Below are 27,764 nucleotides of genomic sequence, written 5' to 3' on the forward strand. Positions count from 1 at the left end.
ATCCCCCTTTGTTAGAATTCCCTTTCTCCCTATGCATGCATGTACGCCTTTGTGTGAGTGGGGGCAGACTCACGTGAGGAGCTTGGAGGATGCCATAAGCATCAGTACTAGCTCCCATTGTCTTTGAGACAGCATCACTTGATGCTCACTGCTGCAAACGCAGGCTAGGAGAACCACCGCTTTCTAGAGATCCCCCTGTTTCTGCCTTCGATCCACTCACAGGAGTGCTGGGATTACAGACACTGGGACTTCACATCCATCTGTCCATCCACCTTCACTTAGGTTCTGAGGGTCTTCACACTTGCTTGAAAACACTCTACCCACTGGGTCATCCGGACTCCAGTCCCTTCACACACACACACACACACACACACACACACACACACACACACACACACACACACACACACACACACACACACACACACACACACACACACACACACACATACCCTCCTTTTTATAGATTCTTTGTCCAAGATTCCGGCTGAAGATTGCCTGGGCCTCCCACCTCAGTAGCCTTGCCAGGAGGAGGCTGTTCCAACCACACTGCTCAGCCTCTGGGGAAAGGGCGCATCGAGTTCCCTGCAATTCCTCCAGTGAGAATCAAGCCAAGAAGTCATTGCTGAAGCTATACTCTTACTCATGTCCTGTTCTTTTTCTTGGGATAAATCCTCTTGTAATGGAATTATTAGGACAGACTATATGCCACGCACTCGAGCAGGCTTTGATATGAGCCAATTGCGTACTGATAAGACTGCACTTCGGCCTTGCCTTTCCTAACTCCTCGGTGCGCGGCCGCACCACCAGGGGCCTTGGGATGAATCAGTCACCAGACCAGATAAACAAGCCCTTCCGCTGCCGGTGCCTCGTCTGCACCCAAGAAAGGAACCTCCCTTGGATCTCGCCCAGGTCCTGGAATTCCTCAGCACCCGGCTAGGCACCTTTGTACCCCTGCACCCAGGAGCCCAGGTCTTACTCTGCTCTCCTCGCCCCGCCCTGGACTGGGCGGGGCCAGCAGCCAAAGCGGCAAGACTTCACACACACCCCAGCCTCTGTGCTGTGGGTCCAGAGCCGAGGCCCGAGGGGGCCCTGGAGGGACCCAATGAAGACACTACTGACCATCCTGACGGTGGGATCCCTGGCTGGTAAGTACCTCTCGACCTGTCCTCAGATCCTCCTACCCCAGCAGCTAGGGAGCGCAGTTGCCTCCTCCTGCCCCATGACTCTCTTAGCAGCCAGTTTCATTTTCTTCCTGGCTGGCGCTGGACTGGGTGGCGGGTTTCCCTGGCGATGGAGATGACCTGGTTCAGGTAGCTGGAGAGAAGAGAGTACCCCAGACCTGGCTTCCTAAAAGGACTCAGTTGACCTTCAAGTATTCGGACATTGATTGACCAGCTGTCTGAACTCAGGGTGCTGAGTCCTTGCCCCAATCCCAGTAAGTAGAGTCTTGGCCTCAGGGGTGCTGCTTCATGCTCTGCTTATCACTAAGGAGGAGACAACCAGCTAGATAAAGCTGAGGTCAGGCTACTGTCTCCATCCATGTCTCCTCAGGCCCCTCTGGCTGGATCAGTAAAAACAAGTCTCTCCAGCAGCCGCCAGAAGGCTGCAATAAGTCACCAGAGTGTCAGTGCAAATGCAACTAAGGGCTATGGCTGTGAGGTCTCATCAAGTGAACTTTGGGGTTCATACCTGTGAGACATGAGACATTGGCTTGATCTGTTCTCCTGAATGGAATCCAGGGCTTCTCTCTCAGGAGGCGGGGCTGAGGCATGTTGGAAGGAAATGGTCCAGCCATCTCATGGTCCTTCTTGCTTAGGAGTGCATAATACGGTCTCTAAAGACACAGCCGTGCAGCTGGGCGGTCTTTAATCCCAGCACTCAGGAGGCAGAGGCTGGTAGATCTCTGTGAGTTCAAGGCCAGCCTGGTCTACAGAGGGAGTTCCAGGACAGCCAGGGCTACACAGAGATGAGAGGGAGAGGGAGAGGGAGAGGGAGAGGGAGAGGAGAGAGATCGCAAGAGCACTGCTCTGACTCTTATTGCCTAAACAGTTTACATGGGTCCTTAGCATCGGCAAAGCCTCGTTTGCAGCCAGCCTGTGGCAGACTGTAAAGATCAGATGCAGCCCCCAAATTCTCCAAAGCATCTTTTACATCCCAGGGTGGAGCCATGGATCTCCTGACCCATTAAGACTGAGGGGAAGGAGAGCAGAAAGGAGCCCTGTGGTGGCAGAACCCTTAGCCACAGACACAGGCTCCAGCCCCAGCTCTCTGGCTGACTCCAGGTCACTGTAGATGGTGCATTTCTCCTTAGCTCCCAGGGCAGCTGATACATTGTTTTTCCACACAGATGTGAAACCTGTCTTTTATAAAGCCGCCAGCCGGCCAGACTCCCCACCACAGGTCTCCTTCTTTTCCAGGTTTCACAATGTAGACTTTCAACCAGGAAGGGTAGGGACAACACAGGCCGGGAAGCAGACAGATTTGAAGAGGGAAAAGGGAGGAGGGAGAAGAAGGCTCATTAACTCCCTAAGCTAGGGGAGGCTCTGCCAAGATCACTTAGCCCAGTTCAGAAAACCCTCCTCCGTTCCTCCCCTCCCCTGCCGCCCCCCCAATTCTTTATTGGGGTACGCAAGCCTCAGCCCCCACCCTCTCCTAGCCTAGACATCCTACTCAGGACTGGCCCAGTACCAGCGTGCTCTGCAGCAGAGTCTTACCATAGGAGGGGAGGTTAAACTCATTGCAGACAGACCCCAGCCCTCTCTCAAATCTACCCCCTCTCTCCTGCCTGGGGCTCACCCCCATGTCCACTCAAAAGCCACCGTTCAAGCCTGTGTTCCTTCTGCTGGTCTCTCTAACCCCAGCCTATGAGCCCCAGCGGAGTACTCTAGAACTGGCCTCGAATCTGCCCAGCCCAGGATCCAAACGGAACATGATTCACATCTCAGGGCTCCTCATCCCAGATGTCACATTGGGTAAAGGCAGTGGGAACACCCGAACCCTGTCCCCGAGATCCTGCTTTGTGGGCTTCAGGGAAAACTGGAGAACAAAGATGGCCACAGCTGCTGCCCCGGACTGACCCAGATTCAGGGAGGTGTGACCAGGGGCCCTGCAGCTTCGGGGATGGATCGTTCCCATCTTCTTCCCTCCTCACCCCTGCAGCCCACAGATTCCCTCCTGAAAGAACCATGCAGACTTGGACTGTAGGAGTAGCCATCCTCCTCCTCCTCCCGTCCGGCTGCTGGTGGCTGTAGTCAACCCTGGAGGAGGAGGAGGCATATACACACATCAGACGCATATGTCCTTAAGGCCTCCACGGAGCTCTGCACCTGCCTCTTTCCCACCCTTGTCAACCAGGCTGTTCCGAGTGCGTTCAGAGCCAGGGCAGCTCTGCTACTAGTATCTCCCCGTTCTTTCTCACCGCAGGCCAGGTCTGGACTGAGGGAAGGGCACTGTGAGCCGAGGGCTCTTCACGGACAGGGACATTGCTTCCGAAGCAGCAAGCCCCTCCCTGGTCACCCTGGGGATAGGCCTGGCCAGCTCTCTCCTTGTCTAAAGCTGAGGTAGTCTGAGCGAAATAGCCCGGGCTAGAAGCAATAGCCAACGAATGGACAGGTTCTAGTTTGCTTTGGGCTTGGGGGTCTGGGGCGCTAGGGTTGAAGCCAAGGGTATCATGTGTATTACGCTATACTCGTCTCTGAGCTATACCCCAGTTCTGTTGTAAATCCCTTAGATTCCCACCTTCCTTGAACTGGTCCCCTACTGGGGCTCAGCCACTAATACCCCCTCTTCAGGGGTAGAGAGGGGCTCTTCTTGCCACCTTCACAGCCCTTGCCTCGCTGCTCAGCCATGCAGCCCATGTAGCTCTGGGCCACTGTCAAACGCTAGCTGGGGCACTGTTCAGCAGCCCTGGATGTGCCTCGGTTTCCCCCATTCATGAAATGGGAATGGCGGCGGCAGTCAGCCTTTAGAGAGGGTGAGAGCGGTCGTGAGCGGAGTGGCTTGCACTGGTGGCTGGCAGCTGACAGCTGGCAGGTCCTTCCCAAGTGTCAGCAGCTGCTGTCATCATGATTGTCTGTTGCTAAGTGAGTCAAACTGTCCCCGTTCTAGACTTGGAGAGCTGAGATCAAATTGCTTAAATAATTTCCCCATGGTGACCCAGGCCGGATGTCAGCCTACTGCCCTCTACGGGGTCTGAGTGTAGAAGATGGCTTTGCCATCTAAGGAGGCCACATGGCTGGCAGGCAGGGAGTGATGTGGAAGGAATTCACCAGAATTCACAATCCCTTCTATACCCCTATGTAAAGCGATTGACTTTGGACGTGTGTTGACTTGGAGTTTTTACTTGGAGAACTCTGAAATAGGACTAAGAATGCCAACTGTTAAAAAGTGAACGTGAAAGGTTGGAGAGATGGCTCAGCAGTTAAGAGCACTGGCTGCACTAGCCCGAGGAACCAAGTTCAACTCCCAGCATCCCTGTGGCAGCTCACACCTGTCTGTAACTCCAGTTAATACTGTTCCACTGACATACATTCAGGAAAACACCAATGAATGTAACATAAAAATAAACTGTGTATTTTTAAAGAGTTGAGACAGTGTTCACAAGGATGTAAAGGAATCTGACAGCCCAGTTACTGGGGGGGGGGGGGGGCTAGAATTGAATACACTGTATCGACTTTAGGAAACACCTTGGTAATTGCCTCAAGTGTTAAAAATAAAGGCTCAGCGGAGGTGTGCTCACCTATTGGTATCAGAGAGCCTGGGTTCCATTCTCAGTACTGCAGAAGATAGAAGAGGGAGAGAGAGAGGGAAGGAGGGGCGGGCAACGTTAAAGATAGAACTACCGGCGGCAGCCATCTTCCAGTAACTCACCAACATGACGAACACAAAGGGAAAGCGGCGAGGCACCCGGTACATGTTCTCCAGGCCTTTTAGGAAACATGGCGTTGTTCCTTTGGCCACATACATGCGAATCTACAAGAAGGGTGATATTGTAGACATCAAGGGAATGGGCACTGTTCAAAAAGGAATGCCCCATAAGTGCTACCATGGCAAAACTGGAAGAGTCTACAATGTCACCCAGCATGCCGTGGGCATCATTGTGAACAAGCAAGTTAAGGGCAAAATTCTGGCCAAGAGGATCAATGTGCGGATTGAGCACATCAAGCACTCGAAGAGCAGAGACAGCTTCCTGAAGCGGGTGAAGGAGAACGATCAGAAGAAGAAGGAAGCCAAAGAGAAGGGCACCTGGGTTCAGCTGAAGCGCCAGCCAGCACCACCCAGAGAAGCACACTTTGTGAGGACTAATGGAAAAGAACCAGAGCTGCTGGAGCCCATTCCCTATGAATTCATGGCCTAATGTACAAAAAGAAATAAAGGACCCAGACTGCAGAGTGTTAAAAAAAAAAAAAAAAAAAAAAAGATAGAACTACCGAGATGTGTACCCAAGAGAATTATATACACAATTGTATCCACTCCAAATGAATACCCAAGGGAATTAGAACTAATGGTCCACTTAACCTTTTTTCCACAAATGGTCACATAAGCGTTATTCAAAGTGGGAGGGGAGTACAAATCCAAATGTCCATGTACAGATCTGATACATCCACACCCATACAGTGGAGTATCCTCTAGTCTTAAAAAATGAATGCGTACTGATGTCATGCTGTGGATGAAACCTGAAAACTTGCTGAATGAAAGAAGCCAGACATGGGGCGGGGGGTGGGGAGGAAGCCAGGATGTTAAGCAAATGAACATTCCAGAATTGGAAAATCCTAAGAGAAATAGTATAGATTTGTGGTTGCCAGGAACTGGGGTGAGGGTGGGGCGAAGGGAGGGAGGATGGACTGTGACCACCAAGTAAACAATGTATTTTTGTGGATAATGAAAATATTCTAGAATTAGAATTAGACCGCTGCACAGGGGTAGGAAGGTACTCAGAAGACGTTGACCAAAACACATAGGTGGCTGATGGCAAGGGATGTAAATCATGCTTGAGAATGAGGTGCCCCTCCCCTTGAAGTTTGGGGGTGGGGGTACACAGTCTGCAAACCCACTGTCTCACTTCGCTTCCACCTCCTGCAGCTCACACCACTGTGAACACATCCGGTCTCCTTCAACACGTGAAATTTCAGTCCAGCAACTTTGAGAACATCTTGACGTGGGATGGTGGGCCAGCTAGCACCTCTGACACCGTCTACAGTGTGGAATATAAGAAGCAAGTATCTCGTCCCTCTCAACCCCCTCCTGACCCTGCTCTGCAGCGAGCTCCTCCAGGATGTCCCAGCTCCAAATGTCCCAACACAGATAAAGCGTTTCTACATTTCCCTCCTAGTGGGAAGATAACAATTAGAGTTAATAGGACAGTGAATAGTGGCTGAGTATGAGAGCCAGCTCCAACCATGTAGCCTTGTGCAGTCAGGGAGACTTCTCTAAGTCTCAGTTTTATCGTTTGTCCAGTGCGAGTGATGACGGTATGCTCATCACAGGATCTCAAATGGAGAATGATGACGCCACTAGCACGCATGCCCTCTTTCTGATACAGTACTAATAACTGATAGTAACGAGGATAGTCTAGGTCCGTAGAAACTTCACCCAACCCCTCCTGCCTGTGTGTTTGCAAAGGCTGGGTCCCTTCTGAGTCCTGACACTTCAACTTGTGGCAAGTCACTCCCTGGTTCTGAGCCCCAGTCTCCTCACCTGTAGTCTAGGGCTCACAAAGCTTGTGAAAGATCTGGATAGCAAGGACCACAGAACATAGACTCAAGCTGGCAGGGTTCTGTCTAGCTCATCATATACCCACTTCAAAGCACTGGGCATAGTTTTCTCCTCTGAGCATAGCTTGCTCCCTCTAGAACAACACACACACACACACACACACACACACACACACACACACCTATAAGGACCATTATGAGATCTAACCTCAGTGTCCACACAGACCGCCTTGATACTGAGTAAATGCCAGACTCCCTCATCATCATTAATAAACCACAGGCTTAGCAGAGCTGTTCATTCATCAGGCGCTGCCTGCCCTCTCCCACAGGTACGGAGAGAAAAAGTGGCTGGCCAAGGCAGGCTGCCAGCGGATCACCCAGAAGTTCTGCAACTTGACTATGGAGACCCGCAACCACACCGAGTTTTACTACGCCAAGGTCACTGCGGTCAGCGCAGGAGGCCCACCGGTCACAAAGATGACTGATCGTTTCAGTTCCCTGCAGCACAGTAAGTGGGGGTGGGGAGCTGCACATCTGAGATGAGGGGAGAGGATGACAGTCTGGGTGAAGGGGGAGTTCTCAGATCTTCTAGAGTGGATGGGGACTCAGCAGGTCTCTGTACCTGGGTAAGTAGGGGATGTGGCTTTCTGAGAAGGTGTCCCCAAGGCCAAGAAACACCCCAGGGGGTTGTTTCTTTTCTCTATGCTTACTTAAAACTTCCTAAATTAGAGGATGCTCCCCACCCCCAAGCCAGGACTCCTGCTTCATTCCTCCACTGTGGTGGCACCCTGCCTGTCCTTTCAGGATGTAAAGACCACCAACCCTTCCTTTCCTTGCTGGTGAATGTTAGAGAAGATTCGCTTCTTCCCCATGGCCCACCAGCCCTGCCTAGTCCAGTCCTCAGGAGAAACAGTCTGTACTCAGCGAGCCTCACTCTCTGCTGGTCCCTGCTTGGGCCCCTATGCTGCTCCCCAGGTCTGAGGGTTTAGCTCAACTTAGATTCCAAGGAGAGTTCCCGCCTCCAGCCCTGACCACCTCGTCTCAGGCAGTCAAAGCCAACCTAGTTCATTAGTTAACCTTTACGTGTGTATTCTTTATCCCAGCGGCCCTCTGATGCAACCAAATGCAAACGAAAATTATTTGGGGGAAAATATTGCATCTGCATTGCATCTGTCCACATATCTCCGGGTGATACACATCTGTTTACACAGCACTTACATAGTATTAGGCATTATCCATTGTCAGTATACAAAGGACATGTTTGGGTTGAGCACAGAACTGGGCCACTCTACACAAAGGACTAAGACAACTATGGATTTATGCTTTGGCAATATAATCCAGAACCAAATCCCACAGACACCAAGAGACCCTGTGCTCTGTTGATGTTGTCACAAGAAAGAAAGACTGTGTTTGCTTATATTCACAACCTCCCCAACAAAGACATGAGCTTCAGGACAGCCTGCAGGGCCCACTGTGTTCCCAGCCATACATGAGCACAGCACTTGGTACACAGAAGAGGCTCCAAACATGATCGCCGAATGAATGAATGAATGAATGAATGGATAGATAGATAGATAGATAGATAGATAGATAGATAGATAGATAACAGGTGACAAACCCTATACAAGCTAAGCATGTGATGATATTGACTGACTTATGATGTCACTGTTTCCAGTGTTTTGAGACAGGCTCTTAGTCTGTAGCCCTACCTGACCTAGACGCCACTTTGTAGCCCAGGCTAATCTCAAAATAGTAATGCCCTAGTTTGCTTTCTGTTGCTGTGATAAACACTGACCAAAGGAGAGGAAAAGGCTTATCTAAGGTTTACACATCCAGATCCCAATTTATCACCACGGAACACAGGGCTCAAGGCAGAAACCATGGAAGAAAACTATCTTCTGATTTAATTCATAGGCTTTATGAACAGCAGTAACTTTCTTATATAGCCCAGTCCTGCCTTCCTAGGAATGGAACCGCCCACAGTGGACTGGACCCTCTTATATCAATTAGCAACCAAGAAAATGCCCCACAGACATGCACACAGGCCAATCTGATACTCCAGTTCAGTCACTGCCTCCTGAGCTGGTGTCACAGTCTTGTTTTGGAACCCCTTCTTCCATATAATGGTGTCGTGACTTTGCCATACTATGAAACATTTTCCACAACCTGATTTTCCATAACTGTGAAACAACTCATTCTATGATGGAATCCTAATTCCCTTCCTTTTTTGAGGACATTTATTTTCATTTTTCTTCTTTCTTAACCACTGAGCCATCTCACCAGCCCCCTCTTTCTTTCTTTTAAGATTTCCTTTTTTACACTTATTATTTATTTGTGCATCCATGTATGTGTGTGTGCATGTGCACGAGTGTGTAGGCATGTGTATCTGTGTGTTTGTGTGCGTTTAGGTCAGTGTGTTTAGGAGTTTGTTCTTTCATTCTGTCATGTGGCGCCCAAGAGTCGTCAAGCTTGGTGGTGGCAAGCGCCCTTCCCCACTGAGCCATCTTGCCAACCCTGTCTCCCCTTTTCAATTTTATTGGAGTAAACATTCTTTGACTAGATTGTTCTTAGAGTACAACAAATCACTGTTAGACTTGTACAAATTAGACTTGGGACAAATGAGATACACAAATCCCTGGAATTGGATGTAAGATTTTTGTATGTTTACATTGTCATGGAGTAAAGAGCCATGGTTGTCACCGTATTATCAAAAAAGTATGCAGGGGCTGGGTGGGGATATGGCTCAGTCAGTTCTTGCTGTATAACTATGACTCTCCAGCACCTATGTAGAAAAGTAAAAAATCAAAATGGCCAGGCAGAGTCATACTTGCATCCACAGGCATGGCTATATCCCCATGAAGGCCCTGCAGAGACAGAAAAACCCTAGGAGCTCAGTGGCCAAGCCAGGCTAGCTGAAATGAGCGTCCAGTTCAGCGAGAGGCCCTAACTCAAGATGCTCAACATTCTGACTGGTGAGCTAGCTTGGTGGTTAAGAGCACTTGCTGCTCTCGAAGAGGACCCTGGTTCGATTCCAGGCACTCACATGGCAGATCACAAGCATCCAAACTCAGTTGCAGGGGGTCTGAGGCTCTCTTTGGCTTCCTTGGGCACTAGGCACACATGTAGTGCACAGACAGCCATGAAAGCACAACATCTGTGCTCATAAAATAAACCGGACAACTTCTTCTGGCCTACACACACACACACACACACACACACACACACACACACACACCACTTTTAAGGTATTGTAAAACAGTGAGGGTCATTTGGAAAATTCCATCTTGAGAGATCATAGTCTTGCAAGCAGAAGCCATAGCACTGGGCCTGGGATAATTTAGACTCTCTCAGGACTCGTTGCTCATTGACACCCCCAAAAGCAGACGAAAGGGACAGATGTTCCAGGCACACTCACACCAGGGACACCAGGAATAGGAAGCATGAGGCAAAACTGAGGATGTCGCCTGTCGGGTCTGGTGTCTTTCCCGCCTGGGTGCCTCCCATCCTCCCTCTGTCACCCCTGGACTAGCCTTGTTCTTGGGCACGTGCCACTCAAAGGTCTCTTTTCACATGTTGAATTCGTTTTTGCTCCCCAAAGCATCCTGGGCTTTCTCTCTCTCCCCTTTCTAGCTACCATCAAACCACCTGATGTGACCTGTATCCCCAAAGTGAGGTCCATTCAGATGCTGGTCCACCCCACACTCACACCTGTCCTCTCGGAAGATGGCCGTCAGCTAACCCTGGAGGAGATTTTCCATGACCTGTTCTACCACTTAGAGCTCCACGTCAACCACACCTACCAGATGGTAAATATAGTCAAGCCCCTACCAGATTGGTAAATATAGGTCAAGCCCCACCCCTCCTTGGGAATCCCATTCCCTCCCAAGACTATTGGGCTGCTTTCGGCAAAAGCGATACATTGTATAAAATGGCACTGCCCAGTAAATATCCTGGCGGGGCTTCTAGGATACCAGGAGGGTCATGAGCCAAGACTTCCCGCTCTAGGCTCCCATACAAAGCAGCCTGCTCAAGACGCTGACAAACCCTACAGAGGCAAGGCTTCAATTTTCTACTATGCAAATTTGTCTTATTTATTGGACAAGATTTCTTTTGTTTGGTTGCTACATTGGTTGATGGTTTTGTTTGTTTGTTTGTTTGTTTGTTTGAGGCAGATTATCACTGTCTCAAGCTGGTCTGGAACTCACTGCAAACTCATAGCAATCCTCCTGTCTCGGCACTAGTACTATAGGCACGTGCCACTGGTTCAGAAAGCTTTATTAGCTCATACCTAGTATCCTTTAACATCCCAGAGAGCAATACATTTCTATTAATATCCCCAGTCACTCTCTTTAGAAAATGTTTGTGTCGTGGGGATGCGGTCATAGCTCTGTTAGTAGAGTCCCTGCCTCGCATGTGCCAAGCCCTGGATTTGATTCCCAAAACCACAGAAACCAAGTGTGGTGGTGTGTGCCTATAACCCAAGCTAAGAGGCCGAAGCTGGAGGATCAGGAACTCAGGACCATTCTCAGGCAGCAAATTTAACATCGGCCTCTACTCCTGGAAGTGTTTGGGGGAAACCACGTGAGGGCATGGTTTAAGATAGGTCCTACAGGCAGACACAGCTGTCAAAAGATATGCAAATGATTCCGTCTTGTACACTCCCCAGCAGGTACCATTAATCTGTGACTCAGTCGGCTGAATGCTCATTTCCTCCTCTGCCATTCTGAAAAAAGTCCCTCAAAGAGTTTATGACCCAGTGGTGGGGGAGGGGCTAAGAATCAGAACAGGCGAGACTGCAGGACTGCTCAGCCCAGGAGACTTGTTCGAAGCGACTTTCTGAGGCATACAAGGACGTTGCTTATCTCCGCCACAGTTCCGTGAGCGGGCACTAGCATCTCCATCTCATCTCCAAGGTGAGAATATGGAGCTCAGAGAGGTTAAGCCACTCACTGGAACACGCCACTCGCCGGACCATGTTCCAGCGATAACCCCTGAGATAAGATCAAAGCTCTCACTCACCCTGGTGGGCCTCCGTTGTTGCGCTGTGATGAGAGAAAGAAGCAGGAGCCTGTACAGTGTTCTTCAAAAGCACAAAGCTGGCCACTGGGGCTGGAGTGTGAAGCCACATGAGGCAATTGTCCTGCCTGTGCCTTGGACCGGTGGCATCAGAACCTCTCAGGGTACTTGCTCAAAACACAGCAAGTTTTAGTGGGTGCTCAACACTAGTTTTCTTATCGCCATGGCCAAACGCCTGGCAGAAATAACTCAAGGAATGAAAGATTTCTTTCAGCTTGGAGTCTTGGAGGCATCGGCTGGCAAGGTGGGAGGGATAAGGCAGAGCAGGGCAGATCATAGAAGCAGGAAACACAGATAGGAGACACAGGAAGAGACCAGGACAAGATTCAGGTTTCAAGGATACACTTCCCGTGACATACTACCTCCAGAAGAGGTGGGATACATCCCCCCCCCCCCACTTCCTAGTGAGGCCGTCAGACTACGAACCCATCAAGGGCCTGATTCATTTATTAGGTCAAAACCTTGACAATCCACTTTCTCTGGGACCCCACCCTCACAGACACACCCAGGGACAGCTTCACTAGTCTCCTAGGTGGCTCTCAATTCAATCAAGCTGATGAGATTGGTCATCATCGGCCCCTCCCACCCCACTCAGACTGCCTGTCTGAGACCTGGATTTTAGTGGCCAGCCCACAGGGCACCCCTCCCTCAACCTTGAAGGTTGTAAACCTCAGGTGTGGAGGGATAATGAGACACAAGTTTGAGGATCCTGTTGGGACTATGTTGTGGAGGCCTGGGGTTCAGGTGATATAGGAATTCTAATCTATTCTGTCGTCAGGGGAACAGCTAGAGATAACAGCAGGAAGCGCCCTCACCATAAAAAAAAAAAAAAAAAAAAAAAAAAATCCTCCTTCAGATAAATATTTGGGGTTGGACTAAAGGTTTTATGAGTCTTGATTTTTAATTAAATTTAGCCTGTGGTTTGTGAGCCTCCTCTATCTGAATTAGTCCTTTTAAGCTCATGAAGGTTTACTTTATGGCCTGCCATCTGTTTGGCTTCTAAACAAAGCAAGCGTGTTTGGAGGATTAAGGTATAGGTGCGGTTAGTATGTTCTACAAACACCAACTAGATACTGGAGGCTAATGGGGCTCCTCCCAACTGTATGTGTCCTGATATGCCTGTGTGTGTGTGTGTGTGTGTGTGTGTGTGTGTGTGTGCTTTTCTTTCAGCTGATGAGAATACTGAACTCTTGAGCTATGCATGTGAGCTATTTTTCCCTGTGGGTCTCTTTGCTCTCATGCACCCTGCCCCTGCCCACCCCAGCTGATACGGTCCACGAGGGCAGTGGAAGCAGAGATGTTGAACAGGGCACTCTGAAGCCCTGTGAGTACATACGGTGAACGACCACACCAGGACCGCTTGGCAGTAGGCGGATCAACTTTACTTAGGGTGACTAAAGGCTTATAAAGTTTGGGGGGACTGAGGGTAGGGACATTCAAGGTGTCTTTGGCTGGGGTCTTAGGGCGCCTGGCCTACTTCATTCCCGTGGGCAAGCATTTCAGGGATCTCGGGTGCTGGCTAAACTGGTTTTGTCAGGAGAAAAGAAATTGATCTATAAACGAATTGAGGCTCTTTGACACTTCTCAGATAGAGGAGAGGCAAGTGTTGGGGCTTAGAGTACCCAGTCAAGGTCAGAGGAGAAACTCTGTTAACAAAGGGAGTCCCCCATTACATACTGAGCCCCAGAAGGCTCTGCAGTCAATGGTAGACTGTGACCTTAATTAGCACCTGTATCTCTGAGTCACTTTCTCTTATGCTCTTAAAACCCTTACTAAACATTTGCTTTCATTATTATCATATCTTCTTATAAGTTGGTCTCTGATCATGATGAAACCCCCCTTTTTGTCTCTTGTTGAAGTTCAATTAATCTGATATGAATATTGCCACTCCAGTCTCCTTATAGCATGTATATGTGTGTTTGTGTACGTATATATGTATATGTACATATATATATGTGTGTATATGTGTACATATGTATGTATAATATACATATATCTAAAGATTTGTTTTATTTTATGTGTATATATATGCCTATGTACCACATGCATACTTGCCACTCCAGTCTCCTTATAGCATGTATATGTGTGTTTGTGTACGTATATATGTATATGTACATATATATATGTGTGTATATGTGTACATATGTATGTATAATATACATATATCTAAAGATTTGTTTTATTTTATGTGTATATATATGCCTATGTACCACATGCATACTTGGTGCCCCTAGAAGTCAGAAGAAGGCATCAGATCCCCCCTGGGACTTTAAGCCATCATATGGGTACTAGGAACTGAACCTGAATCGTCTGTAAGCTTAGTAAGTGCTTTTAAGTGCTGAGCTATCTCTCCAGGCCCCACAAGGGAAACTGGAGACATGGGCTCTAATGTGGGGTACTCAGAATGGAACACTTGGAGTTTTGGTTGTAAACCTTAGCCTTTAATGTCTGAGCTATCTATCCAGCCCTGGTGCCTTTTTTATAGCCATTTATCCTTACCCTATGTCTTGATATCTAACACGCATCTATGCAGACAATATTCTAACAGAGGTTCTCTTTTAAGATTTATTCTGTGTGTATGTGAATGGGCATTCATGTGTCACAGTGTGTGTGCAGAGGTTAGAGGACATCTTGCAGGAGTTGACCCTCACGGCGAGCTTTGAACTCAGGTCGTCAGCCTTGGAAGCAAGCACCTCTACCCACTGAGCCACCTGGCAGGTCTTTTTCATTGAGGCAACTCATACACCATAAGAATTCACTCTTTTCTTTCCATTTTTGCAATATGTGGAATCAAACTCAAAGCCTTGCTGCCGCTCAGCAAGCACCCCACCCCCGCCCGGGCCACATGCCCAGACCTGAAGTCACCTGTTTGTTCCTTTGTCTTGTCTTTTTTGAGATAGGGTTTCCCTGTGTAGCCCTGTCTGTCCTGGAACTCACTCTGTAGACCAGGCTGGCCTCAGAGATCTGCCTGCCTCTGCCTCCTGAGAGGGAGAACAAAGGCGCGCGCCGCCACTGCTAAGTTCACCTGTGTAAGATGCAGAATTCAGAGATTCTCAGCACACCACATTGTGCGCCACCATTCTGCTTACCTCGCCGCATCCTGGTGATTTGCCGCCATGTTTTCTGTCTTCCCTCCTTCCCAGACTGCTAAGGCCTCGCTGCGTTTTTAAAAAAAAATCAGATATTGTGTTGTTCGGCTCCGACGTTTCCAGTATCTATACTTACCACACACGATTGAGATTTCTTATTCATTCAGTGCATTTTTGTCTATTTGTGTTTTCTGTACGTGTGTGTGTGCAAAACGTGCATGGGTGCCAAGGCACAAGTACAGAGGTCAGAGGACAGTGGGCAGGAGTTTGTTCTCACCTCCCTCCATGGGAATCCTGGGAATTAGACTCAGATCCCTGGGCTTGGCAGCAAGCACTTTTCCCACTGAGCCATCTTGCCTGCCCTCATTCATTCATTGTCAGCATATTTGCTTTTACTTCTCTGAACACAGCTGATTCAGAAGTTATCACACGTCGAGCCCAGCCCTCCAGTCTTGTGAGGGATCACATATTTTGCTTCCCTTGCACATTTTGCATTGTGTCCTGGATATTATCAATGTCATGTTGAAGTGACTCTGCATTACGGTATGACCTCCAAAGGGTGTGTATTAGTCTTTTGTTCTTTTGGGTTTGCTTAGTTTGTTTGTTTGTAACAAAGTCTCCTGCGTAACCCAGGCTAGCCTGAAACTCATTGTGTAGCTAAGGTTGGCCTCGAACTGGCAGCAATCCACTATCTCCACCTCCTGACTGCGGCCATGCCTCACTCTCTGTGGTGCTTCATAGCTTGGCTGAACTGCAGGCTCTGACATCCCCATTCAGTCCTTTTTTTTTTTTTTTTTGAGACAGGGTTTCTCTGTGTAGCCCTGGCCTGGCTATCCTGGAACTCACTTTGTAGACAAGGCTGGCCTCGAACTCAGAAATCCGCCTGCCTCTGCCTCCCGAGTGCTGGGATTAAAGGCATGCGCCACCATGCCCGGCAGTCGGTCCTTTAATTTTATTTAGGCTTGGAGGCCGCCTCGTGCATGCGGTACGCATTTGAAGGCGTCAAGGGGTAGAGCTGAGTTCGCGCAGAGAACCCGGGCCTCTTCCACGGGGCGTTCCTGTCTAAGGTTGGCCCCTCATTTTCCAGATGCTCTGGTCACCCCAAACTCTGTCCTCTGATTATTCCAGCCAGTAAGATGGCACGGCCCTTAGGCTTCAGCCACCCCAGAAAGTATGGCTGGAGTCTGCTTTCAGGATAAAAGACATTTAAAAGTTTTCCAAGCAGTTATCCCTCCCTTATCTCCCAGAACTCCCTCTGTTGCTCACTCTAGACAGCCCCTTTAGACAGTTCCCTCCTCCACCATTTTGGGCATTTTATTAATTGGTTTTTCATAGCTATGACCAACATCCCTGACAGGGCAACTTAGAGGGGAGAGTTTTGCCATTGGGCTCACAGTTCAGAGGACTCCGTCTCTGGAGCTGGTACTTGGGCAGAATTCATGGTGACGGGAAAGTACGGTAGAGAAGGCTTTTCATACATGGAAAACAGAGAGCAGAGAGGGGCACAGCGGGGCTGGAGCGATGGCTCAGTGGTTAAGAGTATAGACTGCTCTTCCAGAGGTCCTGAGTTCGGTTCCAAGCACCCAAGTCAGGTGGCTCACAACTGCTGGTAACAACAGCTCCTGTGGAGCCTGGCTTTCAAAGACACCTGCATCCAGGTGTGCATGTGTGCACGCATGCGCACACACACACACACATAATTTAAAATAAATAAATAGATAAATAAATAGATAAGAGCCCAGCACTTGGCTGACTTCCTCCAGCCACCCAGTCTGGGAACCAAGCAGTCGAAACACGAGCCTTGTGGGCATGGATCACACCAGGCCATCACAGTGGGTCCCATAAAAAGTGTAAGTCTCTAGAATCCTAGTGAAAAGTGACCTTCTGAATGGAAGACAGCAAGGTAGGAAATCAGAAGGTTCCCAGGTTCACAGGCACAGGCGTGGGAAGGAGGCTAACCTGACATGGCTTGGTGCCATGGCGGCTAACCTGGACTCGCACCACATCACTGTCAATGTCTACAGGTTTGGCACTATGAGCTCTGCAAAAGAGTAATGTCTACAATATATTCATAAACTCCACCCACTTCACGCAGATATTCCCATCCTCACCAACCTCCCTCCTTAAACCTTGGCCCCATGTGACCAGAGAAGAGAAAGCACAGCCGGAACAGAGTTTAAAGTAAGAATAGAGTCCTGCTCCTTTAAGAGACACTCTTAGCACAGAGGTTGAGTGGGGGCAGAGCAAGGACCGCTTTGAGCTTAGACCTCCGAGATGAGGGAAACTGGATGCTGTGAAGAGAATCTGAGACCAGGAAGCAGGCGTGGGGTTGGGTTTGGGAACATGCCATGTGGAGGGGCCTGCCTGGTGCCACCCAGAAGGGGATTCACCCAGAAGGGGATTGGCTCATTCATCAGAGACCTTTCAGGGTCATCCATCAGTAAGCAGAGGCCACAGGACCAGACAAGATCATTTAGTGACCAGAGAGAGAAAGATGGGTGAAGAGTTCATCCCTCCTGGAGCCTTGAACCAGGCAGCAGCTATGGATGGGGGTTTGACCAGGATGTAGCCTTGTGAATATGTGCCGAGCAGACAAGGCTCTAAAGGAGAGCCCTGTAAATCTAGAAGCTTTGACAAAGATCACCCCAAAATGAATGTGCCAGTGGACAGGGACCAAGCCAGAGATGAGTGACCAGCAAGGGGCCACAGCAGAGCCCAGGCTAGAGAGAGCAGGTCAGATGCGGGGGCAGAGTTAATGATGGAGGAGGCAGGGGAGAGGTGGGTGGGGACAATGGTGGCAATCACGATGTGATGTCCATACAGCAGCTGGTGTCCACAGGCCACTGCAATGTGACAGGCCAAGTTCTATGAGAGGCTTTGAAGAGCTTGAGGGCTTATTGAACTGCAGATAAAAGAAAACCGAAGAGCAGAATGAAAGCTGTCAGAGGGCTGCCCAGTCGGGCAGGCTCATGGGGTCATGATAGTGTCGGGGGAGGAAAGAACGTGTGTGTGTGTGTGTGTGTGTGTGTGTGTGTCTGTGTGTCTGTGTGTGTCTGTGTGTGTGTGTCTGTGTGTCTGTGTCTGTGTGTGTGTCTGTGTGTCTATGTGCATGTCTGTGTATGAATTTTTGTCTGTCTGAGTATGTGTCTGTGTCTATGTGTCTGTTTTTGTCTGAGTGTGTGTGTGTGTATGTGTGTGTGTGTGTATTTGTGTCTGTGTGTCGATGTGCATGTCTGTGTGTGTTTTTTGTCTGAGTGTGTCTGTGTGTCTGTTTTTGTCTGTCTGAGTGTGTGTTTATGTGTCTGCATCTCTCTGTGTGTGTGTGTGTGTGTGTGTGTGTGTGTGTGTGTGTGTGTGTGTGTGTGTGTCTGTGCAATCATCCTGGGTTCTCTGTCCATTTCAGCACCTTGAAGGCAAACAGAGAGAATATGAGTTCCTTGGCCTGACTCCCGACACAGAGTTCCTCGGCTCCATCACAATTTTGACTCCGATATTGTCCAAGGAGAGTGCCCCCTACGTGTGCCGAGTGAAGACGCTGCCCGGTGAGTTCAACTGAGGCCATTCAGGAAGGATTCTCTAGTGCACAGCTTAACCCCACTCCTCCCTCCCTGTAACCAGGGGATGCTCAGCGGTGCTCTGAGAACCCTTGGAGACTGGTAGTATCAAATTAAGATTGATGTTTGTTTATCCATAGCTGAGCTGTCTGAGGAGTTCACTTAGACAATGTTTAATCACCTCTCTCAGCCAACGCCTGGTTTTTCCTCTTTGTGTAAACTCTGGCAAAGCAAACACATATATTACCAACTCAAGGAGCATACAGTGGGGGGTGGGGGGTGGAGGTGTGAGGGTGGGGATAGAGAGGATAAAATGATCCTCACTGTCTTCAAAGCCAAGGAGCCATACTGATGATGAAGGCTCGTGTTTCTGTCAGGCTAACCAGGGAGCACACTATGAGCCACGACTCCCGCACAGTCTGGGAGGCGGGCACTTCAGTCACCTCCATTCAACAGACTAGGGGTATGGCTCTGTGAGAGAGCACAGGCAAGGTTTGGGGTTCAATTCCCAACAGTGGAAAGCAAACCCACAACAGTCCCCTCTCTCAGAGGAGTGTCTGTTCTGAATTATGTTAGGCTTATGTTCCCAAGCAAGTAGAAGACTTGTGACCCTTCAAGCTGTCAGTTAGGGTTAGGACGGTGATGTCAGGGGGCAGGGATGTCTCTGAGGATGGGGGAGGGGCACCCAACCCATCGTGTTCAGGTGACTTCCGCCCATCATGGTCTACCTCGGAACTCAGTTTGAGATCTTCACAGCAGTGCATGGCCCTGGGTGGAAAGCGGTCCCTGTCCTCAGCTTTATCCAGAAACTCAGCCCATGCGAGCCCACAAGACACTGGCCACTCTGCCTGAATCCCAGGGCACTCTCTGGCAGGAGGAGAGGCTGGAGGAGAGCCAGCCTTGGCCAAAAGCATGAGGCATGTCCTTCCCTCGTGAGGGACCCAGGCACCAGAATAGAACCTGGCAGGCAGGGGGATGGGAACAGAAAGCACTCTGAATGCCAAGCTGGGGCAAGTATAATGCCATCTTTGACCTTCACCCCGACCTCGTTAGATATATGTCACCTGTCCCCAGGCAGCCCGACCCCACTCTGCTTCTGGATGTCGGACAGGCCAATCCTCACCCACCCTCCTGTAGGCTTGACCTCACGAGAGCTGGCCTGGACTGTCACACAGGTTTTGTTTGGGTTTGGATTTTTTGTTGTTGTTGTTGTTTTAAGACAGTCTTTCCCTCTGTAGCCCAGGCTAGCTTCCAGCTTCTGATCCTCCTGCCTCAGCCTCCTGAGGACTGACCTCAATCATAGCCTAGCCTTTGCCTCTTCCCAGATCCCAGAATCCTTTGCTTTAATTTCTCAAGGATGCCTGGGAGTTACAGAATATCATCCCAGCATCTTGGTGGAGGAAAGGGTCTCAAAGTTGTTTCACTTCATCTTTTTTTTTCTTACAACTGAGGGAACAATGCCTGTGGGGATATGCTCTGGGGTGGCACTCATCCACTGAGGAGCTGGGTGACCCTTGGCAAGGCCCCGAACCTCTCTGAGAGTCAGCCTTGTTGCTGGGAAGAGAACATCCCAGTCCCTTTGTGTGATCTGGTGATTCGCCCGGGAGCCTCAGCATGCGGGAAGAGCTCAGTAACCACAGGCGACTATCAGTACAGATGTTGGACTAGAGAGGGCTACACAGCAGCGGGGATGCTCAGAGTTGATGTCACTGTTCCTCATCTTCACCCTGACTGAAATGGCATGATTCTTCTCTCTGTAGCAATGACAAAGGTGCCAGTGACAGGGGTACCAGTGACAGGGGCCAGCCCATTACTTCAGTCTGACCCAGATCCCCCCCCCCCCCAGGGCCTGGACTGGAGGAAGCTAAAGGTCACGGTTCTGAGCTCTCAGTGACTCCCTCACTGAAGCCAGCTGGGGTTACGGGGGTTCATGACAAGAAGGAGGCAACATGGGAGGGGGCAGGACCCCAGATAACGTAAACATCTGGTCACTAAAGCTCCACTAGCCTCTCCCTCCCAAGCCTTTCCCAAGTGCCATTCAGACTGACAGCAGGACAGGTCATGACAAGAACCCTCTGTGCCTATCCGGAGACAACGGGGAGACGCAGAGTTCAGAAGTGCCGGTCCTCCCCCACAGAGTCAGAGTGTCAGCACTATTCAGTCTTCCCTGCTTTTCAGAGGCCTGGTACCTCTCTAGGCCCCTTCCCCCAACACTGAGCTCCTTACCTTACACAGACAGAGGACACCTGTCCTCCTCAGTCTACCCTCTGACCCCTGTTGGAGGAGCAGGATGGTCCTCAGACCCTAGCTGCAGGGGACCCAGCCTGCTCACCACCCTCCTTCCCGAAGCTCTTCCTCTGACGCACGTGATGGAAAAGCCCCTAGCAACAGCAAGTGACAGAGCCGTCAGGACAGTGGCTCTCAGCCTTCCTAACACTGCAGTCCTTTAAAACAGTTCCTCATGTTGTGGTGAGCCACCACCATAAAAATTATCTCGTTGATCCTTCGTAACTATAGGTTTGCTACTGTTATGATCATAAAGTGATCTTAGGTGATCCTTGTGAAAGGGTCGTCATTGGACCTCTCAAGGGGTCACCCCACCCACAGCTTGAAAGCCACTGTTGTAGAGAGCCTTCTAGACCACACTCTAAATAGCAAGAACTTGGAAGACCCCCATGTCTATGGCAAAGCCTGTTCCCTGACTGGGCTCACCTCCTGCTGAGGGCAGACACTGGCTAATGTGCAGATTCTGAGCCCAATGGATGACTGGAGAGTATCCCGATGTAGAGTCTGAAGAAGCTGGCCACGTGGGCTGGGACATGCATGGCCAGCTGAGGCCCGTGGCTATGAGAGCTGGAGCCACTCTGAGGACCCGCAAGAGGCCTTTGCTCTAGCTCAGTTTTGTTTTTAAGGCAGTCAGGAATGGCCTTGACCTCACCCCGAACCCGAGGGCTGCCTCGAACTTCTGATCCTCCTGTCTCTGCCTCCTTGGTGCTGAGATTACAGGGCTGTGCCCTGTTTGCACGGTGACTTCTCAGGCCCAGGCCTTTGTGAATGCTACGCAGGCACACCACCAACTGAGCCACATCCCTAACAATGCTACGCAGGCACACCACCAACTGAGCCACATCCCTAACAATGCATTTTGTGTTGAAGATGGTGAAGAACTCACCCTGACCCGTGATGGTCACATCAGTTTTGCTCGGGCCAGGGCCCAGAGGCCTCCAAGCCTCACACAGCCTTCTCCTGTCCTCTTTTGCAGATCGGACGTGGGCCTACTCCTTCTCGGGCGTGGTGCTCTTCTCCATGGGTTTCCTCGTTGGCTTGCTCTGTTATCTGGGCTACAAATATATCACCAAGCCACCTGTACCTCCTAACTCCCTGGTGAGTCACCCACCTGGGGCTAGAGAGGGGCCTCTTGGAGAGAGACCCTCCAAGTCCCAGAAGACAGGGGAGGGAGTCCCTGAGCAGTGCAAAGATGTGCCGCAAAGCAGACGGGGCTGACCTAGGTGGTCTGGCGGGTGCCAAGGTGTGTAAGGAAGGCATGTGACCAGGGCAGTGGGACTGAGCAGGGATGCCCTGTGGCTTGAGAGCATCGGAGCCAGGTGGGAATGCAGGTCTTGAGGGCTGAGCATGGGGCTCCACAGGGCTGCAGAGCACCTCACTATTTGTGTAGAGAGCCAGTAGTCAGTGCGTGGGCACAACTGTGTAATCCCAGGACTAGAGGAGCTGATACGGAAGAATCCCAAGGTCCAGGCAAGCCTGAGATACACAAGAAGATTTTTGTCTCACAAAGCTCCCCACCCCAACAACAACAAAACACAAAACAAACAAACAAACAACAAAATAAAACAAACAAGGAGGGGGGGGAGGAGAAAACCAAAAACACAGGTGTAGGGCAGTCATTCCAGGACTCAGAAGGTGGAGGCTACATTGTAAGAGCCTGTCTCACAAACTATAACAAGGGCTGGCAGTGCAGCTCAGTGGATAGAGTGCTTCATGAGCGTTTGCAGAAGGCCCTGTGATCCCAGAAGTCAAAGGAGGAGTAGATGGGAGGGTCAGGAACTCAAGGTCATCCTCAGTTACATATCCAGTTCAGAGCTAGCCTGGACGACACACACACACACACACACACACACACACACACCAAACCAACCAAACAAAAATTAGCCAGGCATGGTGGGGCACACCTTTGAACTCAAAATGTAGAGGCAGGAGGATCTCTGAGTTTGAGACCAGCCAGGTTTAGATAGAAAGTTCCAGGACAGTTAGGGCTACATATATGAGACCCTGTCTCAAAATAACAACAAAATTTTAAAACAAACGAAACACCCCTATGTGGGCAGACCCGGGTCTGCCCTGCATGGTCACCCACTGCCAGTTTGTTTGTGTGTGTGTGAGAGAGAGAATCCAGGCTTCAGACAGTAATGTGAAATCTCCAGTGTTCAGATACCGACACCCTAGTTTTAGCGCTAAGCCCTTAGGGAATCAACGAGTCTCATCAGCGGCCCCACCTGACTGTGGGCCCCACCTCTGCCCCAGCAGCAAGGTCCCCTTCAGAGCCTCAGGCTGAGCAGCATGGCTCTGGAGACAACTCTGTCCATCTGAACGGCTCCGAGGGCATTTCCCTCAGTGCCGGGGTCCTGGCTACCAAGGTCTCCCAACCTCTTCTGGCCTTCCCTGTATCCCCATCCTTTCCAACCTTGGCCCCTCAGGGCAGTACAAGCCACAAACTTGAGACAGCCCTCTCTCTACTCCCCGCCTGTCAATCACCTGGAACAAGAGGACCCTAAGTCACTCTGCCTCAACCTGGGCCTCAGATGTCTCAACATCCATTTACTCGTTTGATGTGGTTTTTAAAAACATGGTTTCACTATGTAGCCCATGCTGACCTCGAACTAAGATCCTTCTGTCTCAGGTGCCTCAGAGGCTGGGTTCATTTGGAGGGGGATCTGTGGGGAGGGTAGGTTAAGCACATCTTGAATGGAGCCCCCAATGCCTCAACAACCTTCTCAGAAATAGCTTAGTGGGTAAAGCACTTGCCAAGCAAGCCTGAGGAGCAGAGTTAGGATCCCCCAAACCCACATAAAAGCCAGCAGGAAGTGGTGGCACACCGGTGTGTTGTCCCAGTGCCCTAAAGACAGAGACAGGGGATTCCTAGTTACACCAACCAAACCGGTGAGCTCTGGGCTCATGATCAATACCCCGCCTTGTCATATAAGATGAAAAATGGCCAAAGATACTGGGTCTCTGGCTTCCACACACACATGTGCTCGCACACATGGCTGTGAGCACACACACCATGCGCCAGAGCACATTTCAAACAAAACGGAAAGATCATAGAACATTGTCCTAAAGGGTGGCCTCTTGTCTCCCCACAGAACGTCCAGCGTGTCCTCACCTTTCAACCTCTACGCTTCATCCAAGAACACGTGCTGATCCCTGTCTTGGACCTCAGCGGCCCCAGCAGTCTGCCTCAGCCCATCCAGTACTCCCAAGTGGTGGTGTCTGGGCCCAGGGAACCTCCTGGAGCTGTGCGGAGGCAGAGCCTGTCTGACCTCACCTACGTAGGGCAGTCGGACGTCTCCATCCTGCAACCTCCCAACGTACCAGCTCAGCAGATACTGTCCCCGCCATCCTACGCTCCGAAGGCTGTCCCTGAGGTCCAGCCCCCTTCCTATGCGCCTCAGGTAGCCTCGGATGCCAAAGCTCTGTTCTACTCCCCACAACAGGGGATGAAGACCAGGCCTGCCACCTATGACCCGCAGGACATTCTGGACAGCTGTCCTGCTTCCTACGCTGTGTGTGTGGAAGACTCTGGCAAAGACTCTACCCCGGGCATCCTCTCCAGTCCCAAATACCTCAAGACGAAAGGTCAGCTCCAGGAAGACACACTTGTTAGATGTCTCCCAGGGGACCTTTATCTACAGAAAGTCACCTCCTTAGGTAAAGGGGAGGTGCAGAGACCAAAATCACTCCCCTCACCTCTGGGGTTTTGCACAGATAGAGGACCTGACCTCCACACACTGCACAGTGAGGAACCAGAGACACCACGGTACCTGAAGGGGGCGCTGTCCCTCCTGTCCTCTGTGCAGATCGAGGGCCACCCTGTCTCCCTCCCTTTGCACATCCATTCTGTCTCATGTTCCCCCTCAGACGAGGGACCAAGTCCCTGGGGCCTGCTGGACTCCCTCGTGTGTCCAAAGGATGAGGGTCCCACGGTTGAGACTGAGGCCATGAGCCCCAGTGCTGCAGCCTCTGAGCTGGAGCAGTCCACAGAACTGGACTCTCTTTTCAAAGGCTTGGCCCTGACTGTGCAGTGGGAATCCTGAAGGGAGATTAGAGCAAGCAGGCCAAGGCTTCCTTCTGCCCCACCCACCTAACACCCCCACACCCACTAAGCCACAGGTTCTAGGGCCCAGTCCCGGGTGGGTGCCCTCGAGAGAATGAGAGGAAGATTTGGGCCCCGTGTGGCAATACAAATACGGTGAAGACTCTGTGGAGAAGCTACAGGTAGGCAGCATGTGCAAATGGCCTGTGGCACAGGGCCCAGTAGGCGGGTCACACAGAGTGGGGTAATGCAGGGAAATCTGGAGAGCCACCCAGCTCCCTCAACCAAGAGTGAGGCATTCACTGTCTCTGAAGGATCTTGGACTGGAAGCTGGGGACCAAGGGTAACAGGCACTTCAGCCAAGGCCAGAGGCCACACAGTGGCAAGGCTTGAGGGCAGAGTGTGGTAGAGGCTCACTCCCAGTCAGGGAACCCTTCTTTGCTCTGCTGTGAGAGGCTTCACCCAGGAGTGACTCCTTAATCCAGCAGGAGGTGAGGGGTGTTGCATAAAAGTTTCTGTAGTCAGGCGGCCAGAGAAAAGCATTTGAAAAGAGCATGGCACCTTGGAACCCAACCTCAGCTTCCCCATCAATGAAATGGGCAACATCACACTTACCTTCTGGGGTGGTGTCAAGGATGACATTAATGTCTGGGAATTGCTTTATGTCACCCAGCACATGAGCAGGCTTTTGGCTGCTGTCTCCTGCTGGGATTTTTTTTTTTTTTTTAAATCTGGAAACACAAAGAGTACCTCCTATTCTCATATGGTTCATGGGCGTTTTTTCTCATGGATTAGAGACTGTTGCAGGCAAGAACTGGACTATCTAGGGCAGACAAGACAGAGCCTTCTGGAAACAGGCCCAGAGAAGCAAAGAATGGCACAGAGCCTTCTCTTTGAGGTTGCAGGTAGAAGCTGTTTGGGCAGAGGCCATCTCACGGGCCCTTCTCTGCGTGGAGGGAGCCCCAGGCCTCTGCTGTCTGCCCCACCTTGAGATACATCATCAGCATTGCACCACCCCGGCCCTCTGGCCCCTGCCTGCACACAGCCAGGAGAAGCCTTTACTCTCTGCTGTCAGGAAGCTGTGTGTGTCATATCACTCTCAGATGGGCTTTACCAGGAGGAAGCCAAGCCAATGCAGGGCTCTGCTGTGGAGTCCACAACTCAAACACAGGGCCTTTGTGCCAAGGGCGGATGCTCTCCGCCCTGTTTGAATTCTTGGGGGCTGAGTTTGGCAGGACACAAAGTAGGGGGGGCCCCAATGGGGTTCCTGAGAGATAGGTGCCCTCCGTATCACCTCCTTGACCCAGATTTCTGAGACGCAACACCAGACTCCATTTGCGTCATCGCGGCCCTCCGGAGGTACACTGTGTCATTCCGCTGTGTTCACCTGTGTTTCCCCTTCTTTTCCCCACTGGATCCCCTTAATGACACACAGTGACAGGTGGGCCTCTTATCTACATGTCATTAATATTTAACCTCCCTCCAAGGTCATTGACTCCGTATCTCAGGCCAAAGGTTAACTGTCTTTACTTTGTTTACAACCGATGGTCTGTTCTCGCAGGGTCAGTACAACCAGGGTTACAGAGCACTTTTATAGAAGGCCATAAACTGGCTGTCAGCTCCCAGGGCTATAAGTGTGGCAACCAGGGCAAAAATGAGGGAGAAGCTGGAGTGTCTGCGGAAGAGCCCTGCAGCCTCCTTCTGAGAGCCTCTCTCGGAGAGACCACCGCATGCCTCCCCTGGCATCCCAGGCCCATATCTGGGCTGGATCCTCCCTGCTGCAAGACAGTCTGTCAGAGTCTCACCAGGGCTGGATGGTAAGCTTGGCTTTTCTGAGAGCCTGACACACTGATCCAGTAGCCTGGAAGCTCTCCAGCCCTGCCTGCTGTGCCCTGTCCCACCCAGGAGTCTCCAAATCTCCTGTCTAACAAGGAAAGCCAGAGCCAGGGGTGGGGAAGAATAGTGACCTTAGCATCCCCCCAACCTTATCCTCCAGGACCCCTGTCCAGTCGGAACTCACAAGCCATGCAGAGACAAGGAGAGCTGTGGCTGCAGGCCAACACAAATAGTAGACTCACCTAAAATGGCATGGTTGGGGGGTTGGGGGTTGTTTTGTTTTGTTTTGGTGATGCAGTTGTCTGGCTTTCCAAGTGTGAAGATGTCAGTTTTGTATCCAGACGATGCTTGAAGCCACAGATGCCACTGAGCCTGCAGATGCTCTGCTCTGTGATAAAGCTTAATCTATAAACCAGGCAGGAAGGGGCAAACAGGGCGCATAACAGAATGGCAACTGTAGCAAATGCAGCAAAGGTTACTTGAACACAAGTACTTAGATACTAAAAACCAGTCTGGCTGAATGATGTGGTGTGTAACATACAGAGTGGAGGACAAGGTACATCTGTGGCTGGATGAAACAGGACAGCAGCTGGGATGGGCATGGAGAGAGAGAGAGAGAGAGAGAGAGAGAGAGAGAGAGAGAGAGAGAGAGATCCTTGCTGTGTTGAGAGTCAGAACTCTGAGGTCCCTAACCCACACACCCAGCCCCTGCTACTTCTGCCCGTCTTTCCTTTGGTTATAAGGAGGAAGGAGACCTGGAAGCTTCCCCTGCTGGGTGTGAAGGAGGAAAGCAGGCAGAATGAACCAAAGTGAGAACTACAGAGCGCAGAAAGAGACTGAAGAAGACCCAGAATCTCAGAGGACTAGCAGGAAGGAGACATCTAGGTAGGCAAGTCTCCATGGCAACCCGAAGTTGGTGCCATCAGCCATGGACAGTTGGGTTGTAGACTGAGTTGCTTATAGAAGAAGCCCTTGGTTTGGTCCAAGAAAATAAAAGACAAATAAAGGAAGAAGGAAAGAGGAGAAAGATGGAAATAGAATTGAGATGCTGAGCCAAGCATTTCCTACATTTGATTACAATTTAGTCTCACAGCCACTCAGCAAGACAGGTGGCCATAGTGTGTGTGTGTGTGTGTGTGTGTGTGTGTGTGTGTGTGTGTGT

General features: G+C 50.6%; 2 protein-coding genes across 2 annotated transcripts; both read left to right on the forward strand.

The window, feature by feature from the left end:
• The first annotated feature begins 1,043 nt into the window (after positions 1 to 1,043).
• On the forward strand, positions 1,044 to 27,753 carry Il22ra1 (interleukin 22 receptor subunit alpha 1). The gene is made up of 7 exons (XM_021200790.2): positions 1,044 to 1,148; positions 6,085 to 6,217; positions 7,046 to 7,224; positions 10,347 to 10,522; positions 18,285 to 18,423; positions 21,698 to 21,819; positions 23,817 to 27,753. The coding sequence occupies exons 1-7, from the start codon at positions 1,106 to 1,108 to the stop codon at positions 24,765 to 24,767; spliced, it is 1,743 nt and encodes a 580-aa protein (XP_021056449.1). The 5' UTR covers positions 1,044 to 1,105; the 3' UTR covers positions 24,768 to 27,753.
• Positions 4,851 to 5,391, forward strand: LOC110323525 (60S ribosomal protein L21). The gene has a single exon (XM_021200792.2). The coding sequence runs from the start codon at positions 4,877 to 4,879 to the stop codon at positions 5,357 to 5,359; it is 483 nt and encodes a 160-aa protein (XP_021056451.1). The 5' UTR covers positions 4,851 to 4,876; the 3' UTR covers positions 5,360 to 5,391.
• Positions 27,754 to 27,764: the final 11 nt, after the last annotated feature.

The sequence above is a fragment of the Mus pahari genome, chromosome 6 (assembly GCF_900095145.1).
Source record: "Mus pahari chromosome 6, PAHARI_EIJ_v1.1, whole genome shotgun sequence".
NCBI classification, from domain to species: Eukaryota; Metazoa; Chordata; class Mammalia; order Rodentia; family Muridae; genus Mus; species Mus pahari.

What these genes read in the sequence shown, in the direction of transcription:
- Il22ra1 (XM_021200790.2), top strand. Translation starts at nt 1,106, where the DNA reads ATGAAGACACTACTGACCATCCTGACGGTGGGATCCCTGGCTG. An exon ending in GACGGTGGGATCCCTGGCTG is followed by an intron (nt 1,149 to 6,084) that starts GTAAGTACCTCT and finishes CACCTCCTGCAG; the next exon opens with CTCACACCACTGTGAACACA. An exon ending in TCAACCACACCTACCAGATG is followed by an intron (nt 10,523 to 18,284) that starts GTAAATATAGTC and finishes TGTCCATTTCAG; the next exon opens with CACCTTGAAGGCAAACAGAG.
- LOC110323525 (XM_021200792.2), top strand. Translation starts at nt 4,877, where the DNA reads ATGACGAACACAAAGGGAAAGCGGCGAGGCACCCGGTACATGTTCTCC.